The 16,642-nt window shown below is 31.4% G+C and overlaps 3 protein-coding genes across 21 annotated transcripts in view; 1 reads left to right on the top strand and 2 right to left on the bottom strand.

Moving 5' to 3' along the window:
* LOC126927889 (integral membrane protein DGCR2/IDD-like) overlaps window positions 1-16,642 on the top strand; it is a 115,201-nt gene that overhangs the window by 49,298 nt on the left and 49,261 nt on the right. The gene's annotated exons all lie outside the window — the stretch shown is intronic.
* The window catches only part of LOC126927883 (katanin p60 ATPase-containing subunit A-like 2), a 73,964-nt gene that overhangs the window by 54,044 nt on the left and 3,278 nt on the right, over window positions 1-16,642 (bottom strand). The gene's annotated exons all lie outside the window — the stretch shown is intronic.
* On the bottom strand, window positions 12,986-15,053 carry LOC126927884 (G-patch domain and KOW motifs-containing protein-like). 11 transcript variants are annotated; one of them, XR_007716005.1, is made up of 5 exons: window positions 14,837-15,053; window positions 14,369-14,726; window positions 14,156-14,289; window positions 13,674-14,071; window positions 12,986-13,588 (listed from the first exon to the last, which is right to left on the bottom strand). XR_007716005.1 is itself a non-coding variant. In XM_050743859.1 (4 exons), exons 1-3 carry the CDS (start codon window positions 14,974-14,976, stop codon window positions 14,194-14,196), a joined length of 594 nt encoding a protein of 197 aa, XP_050599816.1. In that variant the 5' UTR covers window positions 14,977-15,053; the 3' UTR covers window positions 13,671-14,071; window positions 14,156-14,193. The 11 variants fall into 11 exon arrangements, 1 of the variants encoding a protein (XP_050599816.1); XR_007716006.1 differs by having other exon boundaries at window positions 12,986-13,566; XR_007716011.1 differs by having other exon boundaries at window positions 12,986-13,595; window positions 13,788-14,071.

Below are 16,642 nucleotides of genomic sequence, written 5' to 3'. Positions count from 1 at the left end.
TGGTAACTGGTAAAAAAAAGAAGTCGAAAATATACAAATTTTTCATTTGTTTTCGAGAAAATCGACTTTGAATTTTCGCTCGGTACGCGTGCACTTTATCACGTTTCGTTATAACGGATTTTATTGTAGATTATTTGTTTCGATTGACGTTATGTTGATAAACCCTTCCAATATGTTGCACGCGTTGCACGCGTTGCACGCATACCGATCAAAAATTCAAAGTCGATTTTCTCGAAAATAAAGTCTCGAACGAAAAATTTTTATTCTATATTTTCGACTTCTTTTTTCGAGTAGAATCACCAATTTTCCGCTTGTACTATCAATTACCAACCAGCCTGTATGACAAAATTCTATTTTAGACACGAAACTCGCCACGAGTGGCTATTTTCTTTACGAAATTAAACGAATTTAATAAATGAAATGGCAAGGAAGGAACTACAAGTGACCGTCAAACTATTTTTATGCTTGAAAAGTAATTCGCAAAGTAATATAAAATAATACTACTGATTTGTGTCTCTTTTAGAATTTTTTCTTAATCTCTTGTTTTTTCCCTTCAAATTTATTATTTATTATTTATTCGGTGTCACGAAAACCGATTAAATATTAAATATCTTAAATATAGATTGAAATGAAAGCTTGTCATTTCTCGTTCAGTTGTCACTTCAAAGTTGTTAGTTCAAAGGTTCTCGTACATCATAAAGCAAGGGATCAAATCTTTAACTTATTAGAAATTAAATCTTTTATTGTAATTGCGAAAATTATGAAAGTACCAAGCGAAACAAGTAGGGAACATGAACTGCTCAACGAACCAAAGAACGGCTCAGTGACAAAATTAATAAAGTAAGGATCACAAATATTACAACATTACACTCTTACATCACATAATAGTTCTCTATACAAAAGATGTATAGCGAATCGACTTTTCACAACGATAAGAATCAACAGAACCAATTAAGACCAGGCGAAACTCTCATAAGACAACAATATCAGAGGGATCAAATCAGCGATTTTAATCTATGTTACAAATTATAGTTATCAAGAAAAATTGCTCTTTTCACGAAAATTATGCTGATGACACACTCACAATGCATTTTATATTTGGTAGTCGGATGTGCTCGTGGTCATCAGGAGTATAAAGACGACGTTTTTAGAAAATGACAGCGCTGTCGGGTTTTAAAAGCTTTTATATTTTTCTTCGTCATTACGAAGATTGTGATGGAAGAACGTAATGGGGTAAAATCTGACGATTCCTTAATGAAGAATGCTTAAAGAGATTCTATAGAAAACGGTGATCGTTTCGTTGGGTAGTTCATTCGAATTTTGATCAGGATTATTGAGATAGAAGGGTCGAGAGCTTGGTGGAATATCAACTTTGACGCTTCAACGCTTCATCTCTTTTCAAGCTCACCAGTCACGAACCATGGTTCACTGAATATATCTTTTTGGAAAATCCTTTTTGGATTTTCGTACGAGAAACATGGTATGTTTGACAAGGGATTTTCTTTTGAGGCAATTTAGAGTGACAAAAAGGTCTTTCTGTTAGGTAGCTTGTCGATAAAAATGTTTTGTTAATATGTAAATGGAACGAGTAGTTACGAATTTAAATAGAATATGACCAAATGGAATATATATCTTCTCTTCGACTTTCATAAGCTGAAAGCTCCGTATCTAAATTTTATCTTAATTATTTGAAGCAAAAAGTATGTTCTTTTATCTTCTTTTAGTTGTAACATTCACTATACTATGCTTTGTTTATATGCTAAAGCACGTATTTTATGAGTTAAGGAATAAATTAGATATGGGGGGACTATATTGTTAGATTGTTAAATGTGACTAAATGGAACTCATAGTTTATTAAAAACTATCGGATAAATACGTATAAATGTTGTAGTCGTTGTAATCTATTATTGTGCTATTATAGGTATACGTGTGTACTATAGAAGGACCACCCTATTAGGTACTGACAGCTTTCTTCTAACATAATATTTCCATAGAATCTTATAATCTTTTTCCTCTCATTGTCTCCGAATAAGAAGTGTGTAATAAATGTTCGAATTTCGGTGTGTTGAGAAAGCTGCTCGGTTAAGTTTCTGACTACAAAAATGGTCTTTTTGTATCAGAAAGAACGAAAATAAATGTTCGGCAACGAGTTTTTTTCTTTTTTTTCTTTTTTTTAAGATTTTTATTTTTACGTATCAAGTATAGGGAAGAAGTAGTGATCTCTCTTTTATCGATAAAATCATGTTAGGCGAACGTAGTAAATGGCTTCTGCAGTATCACGGAACTATTCGTATTACTCGATTAACTGAGTTCCCCTGAGTCAGTGGTTCTCAATTCTTGAAGCGTTTATTTATCGATTAGGGAATAGTTCTAAATCTTTTTCGACTTTCTCCAAAGAATTCTCAAATTGAATATTTAAGACAGCATTTAATGAATTCAAATTGAAACACCTTATTTTATTACGTAAAATTAAAATAACATACTACAAGGAATGTCAGTAATTTGGTATTTCTCTATGCCAATTTCCTTAAAATTTGTATAAAATTTAAATGTACCTTTTGTTACTAATCTAAAAATTATTACTGTTTCCAATAATATAAGAAATAATACCTTAAAAATCGCTCAAGAAATACGCAAATATACTTTGAAGGTAACCGAGCCAAAAAAAAAAAAAAAAAAAAAAAAATCAAAAAAAAAAAGAAAAAAAGAAATAAATAAATTTAATAGTAAACACGTGCTGGTGAAACACTTGCTGAAATTTGCATCGCTCGACACGAGCGAACCGTTCGGAAGGAAAACGCGTTCAGCCCCCAAGGCTGTGGAATTGGGATCACTTAATTAACTCCGTTTGAATCTATCTTGAATTAATTCTCGTTTAACGACCTGTGCGTATTCAACGTCATATCATTTCCGACCATATCGTTCGCAGAAGATGAAACAGCACGGTAAAACAGATGTGAATACCTATCACGAGCGAAACAGAAATGCGAAGATCCTTTGGAACGATAATAATAAAATTGCATGCATAGGAACCATGGATGGAACACAAGGCAAAGGTGTAGATGGTATTATAAGCTTTGAAACGAGCGTATAGGACGAGAGAAATTGATCAAAAAATTGAGTTGAACCCTTTGAAGTTAGGAACAACATACTTTGATGTTTTGTTTAAAGGAGAGATATCGAGCTGTGCAAAAATTGTATAGGTTCTCTGAAGGTAAATAAGATTTTGTTGCTGAGTAAATAAACGAGATTTCAAGTTTCTCTTGAATATTGGAAATTTAAAGGTTTTGATGGTATTTTATCGTTATATTACTTCTAAATTTTAAAGGACCAAATCACATGGCTGAAATTTTTTAAGTCTTTCTATATCTTTGAGGAAGTAAGATAAGGTTGATAGATAGTCGTTGTTGGTACTTAACCGAGTATGGTCATATAGTCGATTAAATGAAATTTCTATTCTTTCACATATATATCGTCAAATATATATTATATATCAATGTTAATTGTTATCTGTGTTGGCGTAGTGAATAAACACATTGATGTTCGGTGTTTCAATTATCAGAATTATAATCGATGTTAAATGTATAGAGTGTCAAAAAATTATTTGTTATAGCTGTGGAAGATGGAGATCTGTTAGAGAAAATGGATCATGAAATTGATCTTGAGTATAATTTTCAGACAAAATTTTTTATTGCATCATAAAGTACTCATCACGAGAAACGAAAGTTTCTCTTCTTCCAGAAAACCCCTGGATCGTAAATGATTCGTTCTTTTGAAAAAAGCTGTTTAAAATTTCTTATACTAATCCTTATACTAATTGTGTATACTAATTGTATCTAGTATATTATGTTATAAATAATGGTTAATATAAGTATCAAAACAAATAGACAACAATTAATTAGATAACATCGTAATAACATAATATAATATAATTGGTGTAATCATATACAGTAAAACTTAGAAAATCTGCTCTGCATGAATTCGGTGAAAATTATCCTTTGTTCCGTGGTATATATAGGCAAAAACGAATGGTAGACCGCAGCATAATAGTTTCCAACCATCCACAATTGTTCTAATTCCTCACTCGACGTCTTTCATGTTCATTCATGTAGGAAAAAGTATGTTATCGTTTAATAATAAGCTTTTGAGCGTTTAATAACATCTCGTCGAGTAGAAATTCCACACGAAGCAGTGAGAAAAATAATATTTGAAGAAGATCTATGTTCTCAGCTTCGTCGTGTGCCAGAACTTTGTAGGATAGATTGTATCATGCGATGAAAATTTTATACTTGTAAGTTAAGAAAATTGGAACGAAAATTCACGTTGTCTCAAAGATATCTTGTTTTTGGATAGAAATAGTTACTTTACTAACAACATTCTCAATATTAAGGATATCAACATCTTAGATTTAATGAAAGCCGCTGGAATACGCCAGATATTTCATATCTGACTTAAACATGTACAGTGACGAGCGAAAAAAGTAAACACATAAATGTAAAAGACTAATTTTTCAAGTGATCGGTAAAGATTAGGTAACAGTACTACAATAACTACAAGTTATTATTAACGAAATGTAATAGTTAATTTTCATTAACATTAATAATGTACAAAACATTTTACAAAAATGGACATCTCAAACCATGTTTACAGTTTTGCACATTAATTATACTCGTCGAATCAAGGTTTCAACATAGTATTTCGTCCACTAGTACTACTTCACGTTTATTATATCCAATAGAATTAACTACTATTTAGGTAAATTATTTTGTGGAATGCTCTTCAAATAATAATGCTCTTTTCTCATTATACCTTCGACATTCGCTTTTTACGTAAAATCAACGGGCTGTGTTTACACTTTTGCTTGTCACTGCATATCAAGGAAGATTGAAATATAAAGTAATTCGCACAAAAAAGTAGATATTAGTATTGATGTTATTGTATTCCATATTTGACCTTAAAATATGAATAAGATCTAATCAGTCTAAGTATTAATGAAATTTCAAACATTTTTGCTAAAAGAACGGAACTCTCCTTTCTAATGAGCACTATATGATGCAATAGAAAAACAATTTGACACTGAAAATTGTGGTCAAGATCAATTTTGCGCTACACTTATTTAACCAATTTTCATCAAATCGAAGGTGTAGAATGGCTTGAAAAAAAAACCGCGATAAATACTTTTTTGACACTTTGTACAAAGGTGTATATCAATGTGTATATCTATACACATACTCTGTATGTGCATATCCGTGGAATATATATCCGTTTTTCGAAGCAAAATGTTATCTACCTGTTCAAAAGAGCAAAGCAAAAACACTACATAGAGGGTTTGTTACTGTTGACACTCTGTATTTCCGTGCGCAAAGTATCCAACCAGATATCCAGGAACAGCTTTCAGGGAACGAGATCGAATGTTTATTGAACATACCTGTTTGATCGAATATATTTAATATGGCAATGTTACGTATAACAATATACGTATGGAATTTTAAATGTCATGAGGGTTGCAGCGGACTCAATTTTAATTACAATTTTAATTACATTAAACATTTTGCTCATTGATGACCTTACCTTAATTTTTTTCTCCTTCCTCACTTTCTTCTCCTATGCGAGTGACACAGCTAGATTGATAGTAACAAGCGATTTCATTAAAACACAATCTCCTTTTCCATTTGATGAACACGATACGAGACGAGGGAATGATTTAGGAACACGACTTTCGAGCGGTTTCAACAACTATTAAGTTTCATTTATAGCAACGAACACTGCCAAAGACGTAATTAATAAGATTCGCGTAGATGCCGTAGATGACGTAGATGAAAAAACGTAGACCAACGTAATAAACGTAAATGACGAAATTATGTATTAATTTATTTTAACGCGTTAAAATTACGCTAATGACAGTTGCTCCGTTCTATTTGTTCATATATTTAAGCCCTATATGCAACAAAGTGAATGTAGCATCTGCAAGCGTGTTAATTGGACAACGACGAATTTCGTTTCGCAAACACGGACACGTGAAACATTTTGAAGTTACGCGGACGCGAGAGTAATTCGTTCCCTTAAATTGCTCAATTTCCATTTCTTTCGCCATGTATATTCGAGTACTGCATTTGAATTGCAGAGCAGTCGGAAGTAACGGCGCGCGTCGTTGATATATCGACAGGAACATGAATTCTTTTTTCATAGGATGAATACTTTTTTCATCGACTTATTAAACCGAATCAAGTTTTCAAATCCAATCATTTAATTTCATCGTTTTACATCGAACGTTTCAATCTTTTTTCTTTTAAATACCTTACCTATATTTCATCTCGTTGAATATTCCGTATTTTTAATGCTACTACCACGTATTGGTAATTACAAATATGTAATTATCGTTCTGAAGTTAGAAATTCGAAATAACATTCGTCAGTATATGATTCTACGTTTTATATAGAGTAGTAAAAATGATACAATGGGTTTCGTTAATAAACCAATAAAAATTTTTGTTCCTTTTTCTTTTTCTTTTTTCTTTTTTCTTTTTTTTTCTTTTTTTTTCTTTCTTTTTCTTTTTTTTTTTTTTTTTTTTTGGTTTTACGTATCCAAGGTCGAGAATAAACCATGTGCACGTTTCTTGTATTCGTTTCTTGTATTTTTATGAGGAATTCAGTCTTTTTACGCCACAAGAGTCTCAACGTTTTCGTTTTCACGCCTACGTTACGCTCGTTAAACACGTTGCAACAAGACCATGAATAAGGATAACAGCTTTAATGTTTTCACATGTGTCAATTTATTATTTTAGACCTTAAATATTTTATTTATAAAATCTTTATTTAAACAAGTTACCATTGTCGCTACAATAAATCGATGAATGAAATCAGTTTAAATTTAAAATATCATTTCATAATTTCTCGTCACTTGTATCTAAAAACAACAAAAAAACGGTGTACCCACATCGTGCGTAGACGGGAAATTAGAACAGTGGAGCTTAATTGAAACACTGATCATATTCCGCGATTGTAAAACAATAATAGAAAATCGTGTTTCTTTTGAAGGGTATGAAATTGTCAGGAGATTATGCCATTAATGAAATTGGAAACTGGCTGGTCAAAGGGATTAAACTCAATTAAACCGAACTGTGTTATATTGTACAAAGGCTAGAGAACTGCTACCAAATATCTGCTAGTTTAAAGGTGTCCCTTATAAATTATAATTATATTTCAAATTCAATCTCCTAGTAATAAGTAAATTAATATTTTACCTAAAATCTGTGATATAGATAACAAAAATAAATTCTTTACATTATTCGTTAGTTTGCAATATAATTAGAATATTATCTTTATTTTCTGGTGTCTTTGTTATTCTTAAAAGATAAACTGCTTATTTACAAATTTAACACTGCATATGCTATTAATAAATCATTTTATATTTAATTTTGCAACCTTCAGTCATTGTTAAAACTTGTTGACAATACTGTCGGTTAATAGAAATTTCTAAAATCCCCTTGTTTCTACTCGATTAGAGGGTATATTGCAGAAACTATGTTAGCTACAGTGTTAGCTACAAATCACCTGTGTCACTCCGTTAAACTTATACACAATAGTATTGTTTCTTGTTTTCATTTAAAATAAAATATGTTATTGTAGGAATGAAGCAGAATGTTCAAATAATTGAAACAACTTTTTGTCCTCTAATTAGTGCCTTTCATTTTAAAAATTAAAAAATTTTTAATCAACGATATTTGGAAGTTTCGATCTAAAATGACCAGGAATTGAAACGGAAAATATTTTGATGCCAATAAATACGTATTCTTCACACATAAAACAAATATGAAAAGAAACATCGATGTATATGAATGAATTTTGAAATGGGGAGGAATTATATGATTATACCCTTTCTCTGTTGCGTTTAATTGTTTCAATTGATGTCTCATGAGAATTTTCATCGAATTCTTTAGAGATCCTGGCTGTAAGGTCTTTTTAAAATTATAAGAACAGATTCAAACTATAACATTTGAAAACTTGTGGTTACAAAACTTACTTGTTTCTCATAATTATTTAAATGAATCTATTCGGCATTTTGAGTGACCGTCCCTTTATGGCTCGGACGACACCTCTCCTTCCTTTGGGAAATTCCGAATTATCTGTCCTCCCCGAGCTGCAAACCTGATGACTTAGACAGTAGGGAAAAACATCAGGGAAAACCTCTGACTAGAAAAGTACGATAGACGAACAAAATTTAACGGCTGATGGGGAGTATCAACAACATACAAGGACAATCATCAACAAAGTGTCGTACCGTGCGGGTGAAATACTGGAGTTTCAATAAGATCTTATAACCATCGAGTTCGGAACATCAACAAACTTTGTTTGCATAAAGCAAGTGTAAACAAAGTGTCAAATTACACTAACACCCGATCTATTAAATCCGTTCCACCTTGAGCGTTAATTCATTCAAGGTTCGTGGTATCGATCGATCGGTCGGACGTGCCCGGTGGCTCTTTAGTCGATGATTTGTAACAGAATCCTTGCATTAACACAGATTCTCAGAACACACAACTTCACCCAGCAGATATCGATTACAGTCAGTTGTCACTAACAATGCTTTTATCAACAATATCTTTACCTGTTGATCCTCTGGAAGTTTTAACTATATATATTCTCTAGGAACAGTAGGATTTTAATGATATAACTTTACTAATGAGATCTTAATGTCATAAACGGTATCGAAACTTCTTAATTAATGTCGTTATCGAAGAAGAGACTCGTAATCTTCTCAAACGAAGAGCACTTGATGTTTACAAGTAGAACTCGATATCTTAGTTTCTTAAAATGTGTTTCTGTGTTTACTTTCTAAATGTAAACTTTATTCAAAACGAGCCGTTCATTCGTTACAGGCCGTTAATAAAATTGCACTTTGCACAAAGGAATTGCCGTTAATAATTTAAGATTCTCTGCTCGTCGTACAGGATATATATCGTAATTATTCACGACGATCGTAACGTTTAAGTCCAATTCGAGCTTAAAATCCCACGTGAGCTATACTACCACAATAGCCTGAATTTCTATTTGTTCGTCTACTGCCTGTTCGTACTCGGAGCATCTGTTGTAAATTACAGCAAAATCTTCTAATGTGTTCCAGAATATGTCTTCATGGAATTTTAATAATTTATTAAATCTATAGATAACAAATGTAAAACTTATTAATTTATAATTAATATAAAATAAGAGAGCACGAAACTTCCTATTTTATGGACATATTAAATATTTGTAAAAAATTCTGTATCATTAGTATCACTTTAATTACTTTAAAGGATATAATCCCATAAAGCCGTGACCCCTGAAAGAATCGATGTTCACGCGTGACAAATTGGCGTCGTATGAAAGTTCCGGTATGAACGTTACTAGAGCTGATACCAGCTAGGGGCACAGGTATATGTTCTGGGTTCATTATATATTTATAAAGGGCTGCCGATTCAACGAGTGGTCCGGGTAAATTTAAATTGTAAATAGACAGAGATTTCAAGTAAAAGCCTGGATAAGAGCGGATATGGTATGAGAGTCTGTGGTGGAAAGAGGAACAGGCTGCTTTTATTTGTAAAGTTTGAATTTCCTCGATATCGAAGGTGTTTAAGCCGCAAGTGTGTTTCATGTTAATCGTTCATGTTAATTCATTCGAGACCGAGATTTTATTGTAATACGATTCCTGGGTGTCAGTACGATCTGAATGTTTTGTTAGAATGATACTGTGCTTTTCTCTCTCTGGAATATCCTTTTCATATTTTAATTTTAAATCGATGACAATCTTAAATTTTATGCCTCATGTTTTTAAAATATAAAATTATATACTATGTTATACTATAATGTATTATGTACAGTTATATATATATTATGCCTACTGATTGATATGAATTTCTTTCCGTCTCGAATGCGTTAAAACGGAGCGCAAAGAAGTCGAAATTACTTATTGTAATTGGTAAAACATCGTGAAAGGCAGACAGATACAAGAAAGAAGTTAAACTATAAATTATATTTGCGACATTGTTATGTTTTTGCTTTCTTTAAGCCTTTCATCAAGACAGCCGATCTATAAATATTAATCGACCAATTTCTCTAAGCTTGTAACTGCAAATTAATGTTTATATATATAAAGAGTTACGTATTAATCTATCTAAATATTTAAAAAGATGTTTAATGTTATAAATGATGGATATTAAAGATGTTCAAAAGAATGTAGTCTTCGCGTGTTCTTTATCATATCCCTGATCAAAGACATTCCAATATTATTACAATATCCAGTTACATATTGATACACAAGATATACAGATTATCATTTATAACATTTTGGTTTTCTTAATTGAGTTATTCATTTAGTACAAATGATAAGTAATTAGTAATAATTCATAAAAAAAAAAAAAAAAAAAAAAAACGGTATTGTAGTAGAAATATTATGAGAAAACATTTTCTGTTTCAGTGTAGAGTTACTCCTTTTTATAGACAGTGTCGTACAAATCCGTACGTCTTTGAGAAAATGTAGGTATCTGAGCCCTTACTTCCTCAACAACTTTCAAATCTGAGAGAAAAGAAAAACGATAAACCAACGAGACTAAAAGTTAATTACATCATGGATTTCTCGCTTTTAATGTTAAGCTGGAAATTACCGATATCGGTGACCATCATATTTTCCTGAGTTTCCAAATCATAAAGGATTTTCTCCCAGGGATTTGTCAACTGTGTATGTCCCCATGCGACATAACTTGCTGAAGGAACACGAGCCGGTGATATACAGGCGACGTATAATTGATTGTCATTCGCTCTGGAACGCTGAAGTAATGACCAGTGCAGTGGTCCAGTGGTCATATTGAATGCCGCCGGATATATCAGCATTTGGCAACCTAACACAGAGAAACGGGAAATATGAGACCACTGAATCTTAGTTAACTTTGTAGGTGCACAGTCCACATTCCATAATTTATGAATATGCGAGAACAGTCCTCTTGTCGTGCTTCTAATTCTTTTATTTATTTCATTTTCAGCGAATATACTGGTTTTTTAAATTAAGCTCCTTTTTATACAGAGTTACAGATTATATTGATTATATTTTATATAGAATATATTTAAGAAAGATAGTTACTTTCCTGCTAGTTAAGTATTGTTCGATTAAGCTACTGTACCTTTGTTCCGATAAATGCGTGCCATTTCCTCGAATCTGATATCATAGCAAATGCCAATACCTATTTTCCAGCCCTTCACATCAAACATTGTTAGGGAATCACCAGGACTGAGTGAATCACTCTCTCGGAAAGTAATCTTGTTGGGAATGTCGATGTCGAATAGATGTATCTAATAACATAAAAATATAGTTGCTAACTCTATTGCTGTAACTTTTGTAATTTAACATCAATGTTACGAACTTTTAAACTTTAATTGTTTTTTATTTAATAACTGACAGCGTTTTTATCACTTTCTTTTATTAAAAAGTTTTATCATTTAATAATATTTGAGAAGGAATATTTTTTAAGAAAAAATAAGTTTTTTCGTATGTGAAAAATTTATATTACAAAACAAATATATTGTACAAAAACTTATATATTATATTACGACAAAAATGTATGTTTCTCGTATCAAAACGTATTTTATAAACCTATAACATATTTTTTAAATTATAGAATTGGTTATAGTACACGTATGTACATATGTATATTCCTAAATTATTCCTAGATAGAGTCACTTTCTCCACCCCGATATTTTCAATTTCAAAGCCACATGGAGGTATATTATTTACCTTCCGGTGTTTTGCTATCAAAGTTCCATCGGGACCCCAAATAGTACAGCAGGTATTGTACAATTTATCGCCCTCTATTTCAGGTATCGTACCACCAACTACATAAATGCTGTTTTCCTTAGCTGTCTTCGATAAAGCAACGCTCGTTTCACCATCAGGAATACTCTCGGCGTATTTTGGAAACTATTCTGCATTGCAATATTTCAATTAATGAAAAATAACTGTCCTTTGTTCCAACTATAAATTAGGTTGAAATGCTTGTCAATTTTTTATTTTTTAAATTATTAAAATAACTAAATTTTATATTTCGATTTACTTAAATATATAATTACTTAGATAATAGTACATATAATAAATTGTTTCTACAGGTTCAAGATGAAAAATGAATATTTAGAAATGTTTGTTTAATTACAATCATGCTATTTGGGTTAGTACCAGTGACTTGTTACTTAACGACTTTGCTAGTACTTTTTGAAACATAAAGTTAGATTTTAACTAACTTTAATTTTTAACTACTATAGGTGGAATTATAAATACAAAATAATTGATAATACTAGTTTATAAATACCTAATTATTAGTATCTTAAAAAATATATTTATACAAAAATCACGATAATCATAAAAGTGGGGAAATTCTATATTCTCGAGTCAATTCACAATCTTTATGGAAGTATAAACGATAAGGTAATTTGTCTACTTTTACTTTTTTCTATATAGTTGTTATACATATAATAAATTATTAGAAAAAGAAACAAATTATTACGTATTCCATATGGTGAATTAAAGCATTCAGGAAGAGCGATAATATCAGTATTATGCTCTTTCGCGCTGGAAATGTAGGAAACTGCCCGCTCTACATTTTTGCTTTTTACTTCATTTACTTGAAGTTGTACCAACGCCAAGCGAAATGCTAAAATGTTGGAAAAGTTAAATACACTCGGTTATATATTTCCCATACTTTTTACCTATAAATACTTTATACATAGTGAATACTTACTCGACATCGTTCGCACTACTTGTTTAGCGATGTTCGTAAGTATCATAATGTTCTTTGAGGTTATGTATGTTACTACTCGATATCAACATTACGTAAACAATACGCGGGGATTTTTAATAATTATTGATAAAGTTTAGGACATTAACTTTGATGTAATTGTAAACATTATTACATATTATAATTAAATGTAATTTTCAGTTAAGGGTAAGAAAAGAAATATAATATTTTGTAAAAATACACTTTATTATAAAATCTGTATAAATAAAATTGTACAATTTATCTTGAAAGTAAAATGACCGAATACGTTCCTGGAAAATATTACTGCCTACTAAATGATCGAGATCTTGATCTTTCTCGTCTTTTGTGTTTCTTTCTGTCTGCGTAATCTCTGGGTTTCTTATCTCTAACGTTTTCTCTTTCTTTGTCTTTCTTTTTATGTTTTTTACTTGATCTTTCAGATGAACAATCGTGCTTCTTATGTTTCTTTGACTTTTTCAATCTTTTTAATTTATAAGAATCATTCCTATTAGAGTTACTTCTTTCTCTCCGTCTCTTCTTTTCAGAATCACTATCGCTGTCATCATTAGATTCGGAGCGCCTTTTTCGTCTTTCTGATTTTTTATCCCCCACTTTATCATACTTGTTCTTATTGTGCATCGTACTTCCGATTTTCTTTCTTTTATTACTACTTTTGTCACCATCTTCACCGTCTTCGGGGTCAGGGGACATTGATCTTTTTCTATCCATCTTTTGCTCGAGTCCCTTGGATTCCTTGTCCTTATATTCCTCATACTTTTTTGTATCTGAAATTAATCCCATAAAATACTGAGAGCTAAAACCTCTACATTTATCATATTTTGTATAAAAATAGAAGGGACCTTTAAAAAATTGCATGCAACAACACACTTACAGGTACTCTTGAATTAGTTTTTCTACATGTCCGATTATGTCTTTATACGTATATGTCAATTCAAATTTATTTTCTTAAAAGTCCCTTAATGAAAAACTAACACTTCATATTAACTTTGAACTTTTGAGTTCTTAGAATATTCTGATTTAGTCACTGGCTGTACCATAAATTCATTTACAGATATTATATTTCCACCAAGAGCTAGTTTTATTATGAGCCTTCCAGCATCATCATCGAATCCTTCTATTTGACTATAATTATTACTTTGTTTTCCAGCTATAATTTTCACAAGTGTTCCTTTCTCGATTTTAACTTCTTCCTCTTCTTTTTTGGAATCTGTATTTTTCTTCTGCGATGCTACTTTTGGTCGTAATTCTGGTATGACAGCTGCTACTAATCTGTAATAGTTAGAATGAACGATTGTGAAATAAAAAATGATGTTCTCTGTTTACTTTCCAATAAGTGATGTATTAAATACATACAATTAATTTAATCCAGAGTAAAATTCATACTTTTCATTTCAACCAATTCCCTTTCCTGGTTGCCATCCCATTCCCCGTAACATTGCTACACCAAAAGCATCAATAGGAATTTTTTCATAATCTTCTAACGTAGACTGAAAAATACAAAACGATATTTATAATATGCAAATGTAACACATCTGTGCATCGCACATCAATATGTTGATAACGTACCTGTTCTTTGCCTCTTAATGATTCATCTTCTACTAAAGGTAAAGTTAAATCATTTGTTTTAGTTTCATATTTATTCTTTGACTTAAGTTCCTCAATGATTTCCTTTGTCGCTTGCTCTTCTAAAGTAACAACTTTATTTTCACTATCTTCAACTGGCTCTTTCTTTATTGATATTATTGGCGATGTTTTTCCATTAGATAGCTTTGATTTTGCCTCGTTAACACTAGCGTCTCCTACCTTTTCCTTATCTGCCTTCGGAAGGAAAATGTTTACATCTATTTTATTAACAAATCTATCATGCCAGGTTTTTGAACCTAGTAATGGAATAATTAGAGGTTCATCTTTTTTTTCTTCCTCACTGAAATAAAAAAATTGTTTTCAAATATATATATTCCGCTATTGGTGATTTTTATAGGATAGGTTGAAGTTATATGTTTCTTGATTAAAAATTTTACTTTTTGAACTCACCCTATTACTTTAATACCTTTCTCATCAAGGCATTCAATGTAATCAACTTTCTTTTTTTCTTGTGGAATAGCATTTTTTAACACAGGTTTCTTAATAGATTTCGCAAAACCGAAGGAAATCTTCTTTCCTTCTTCTGCCATTTATTTGTTATTTTAACACTGACTTATAGATCAATACACATGTATATACTAGACATAAAGATTGATGTCACTTGAAAACATAGTTTCAATTTCGTTAATATGTAATGTACATACATGAATCTAATATCTTATTATACTTTATTAATCTACTCAAAATTACTTGCACATTACTAAAATTTCATTCCGACAATATATCAAGCGCCTGAATAAGTGACATTAAAGTAAACATATATCAGAGAGGAAATAACAAGAACTGACGCCTATGGTTTTCTATGTTACAGAGCTAGTGCTACACCATACGGCCAAATGCCGAAAATGGCTAGGATATCCCAGAGAGAGTAGTGCTGCACCATGCAGCCAAATGCCGAAGGTGGTTTATGCTAGTATATATCTGCCTATACGTTTCAATCAGAAAATCGATATTATGTGTTCATGTGAAAGTTTACATTTCCCTAGGAGCTGTATTTTGATAGATTTAAGCTTCTAATGAAGCATTTTAAACGTATAGAGTATACTATGAAGTAGATAGTAGTGCGGATCATTTTATATTCATAGTGGTGCTTTCATGGTTTCACATTATCATTTAGACTGATAATTTACGATTTCATCTATTCCCTTTTTTTCTCTTTTAAGCCTCCTTTTTCTATGCTTGGCCAGTTCCAGTAAATGTATTTAAAGCTATTACAGGTCATTCAGAAGTTACGTCTCATAAATTAAAATACATAGAAGAATGGCAATTACATTCTCCTTTTTATCATTTATATTCTATTATTAGAACACGTATCATTTTTCAAAATTTTCCTTGCAATCTACAATTGTTTATGTCATCTTCCTATTGGTCATCGACTTTGTCATTTGCATGTCTCATTTTCCTCGTGTTCGGCATTTCAATATCAGGGAACGAATTTGTATCTTCTACATGAAATCATCTCTTTAATTTCAGATAGACGAATATGCGGCTGCTTCTGTTCCAAATATCTCCGTTACTGTGCCTGTTGACGGAAATCGGCGCGGCTGGGATCGGTAAAGCATGGCAGATCCTGCCATACGCGACCGATTCCTGGAATCACCCATCATGGCCACGGCTCCACTCTTCCGCGTTCGAAGTTCGCAGCGTGACCGGGGTTGGTCATCTCAATCCCTTGTTTAATTGTTGATTTTTTTAAATCTTTGTTTATTAATTCCAGGTTTTTTACATATTTTTTTTTTTTTACATGATTTTTTTCCAGAATAAACGCTGAATTCTGATTGTAGGGTGGATACAGGCAAAAGTACCGATACGCGACGGTACGACATAGCCATGCATTATTACATTCTTTTTTTTTTTTTTTTTTTTTTTTAAGATTATTATTGTAACTTAAATTTAAGCCGCTGTTACGCTGTGCCTATGTACGATATTTTAATTTATGTCCTGAAAGCCTGGACGCAAAAACAGGACAGTTCGTTAGCGTAGGAGGGAACTTCTTCGTTAGACTGAACTCTGTTGATTGACTATTGAAAGCGCAAAGCGTAATAAGTTATAGTAATTCTTTTGCACGAGATTAAATAATTCAAGAGCGTTATTTTTTAGTATTGATTAGAGTTATATTTTTATATTTTTATACTTTTATATTTTTATATTTTTATATTTTTATATGATAACCATTTATATTTTTTAAAATATCTT

The sequence above is a fragment of the Bombus affinis genome, unplaced genomic scaffold (assembly GCF_024516045.1).
Source record: "Bombus affinis isolate iyBomAffi1 unplaced genomic scaffold, iyBomAffi1.2 ctg00000293.1, whole genome shotgun sequence".
Lineage (NCBI taxonomy): Eukaryota > Metazoa > Arthropoda > Insecta > Hymenoptera > Apidae > Bombus > Bombus affinis.
This window is presented reverse-complemented; position numbering and strand designations above follow the sequence as displayed.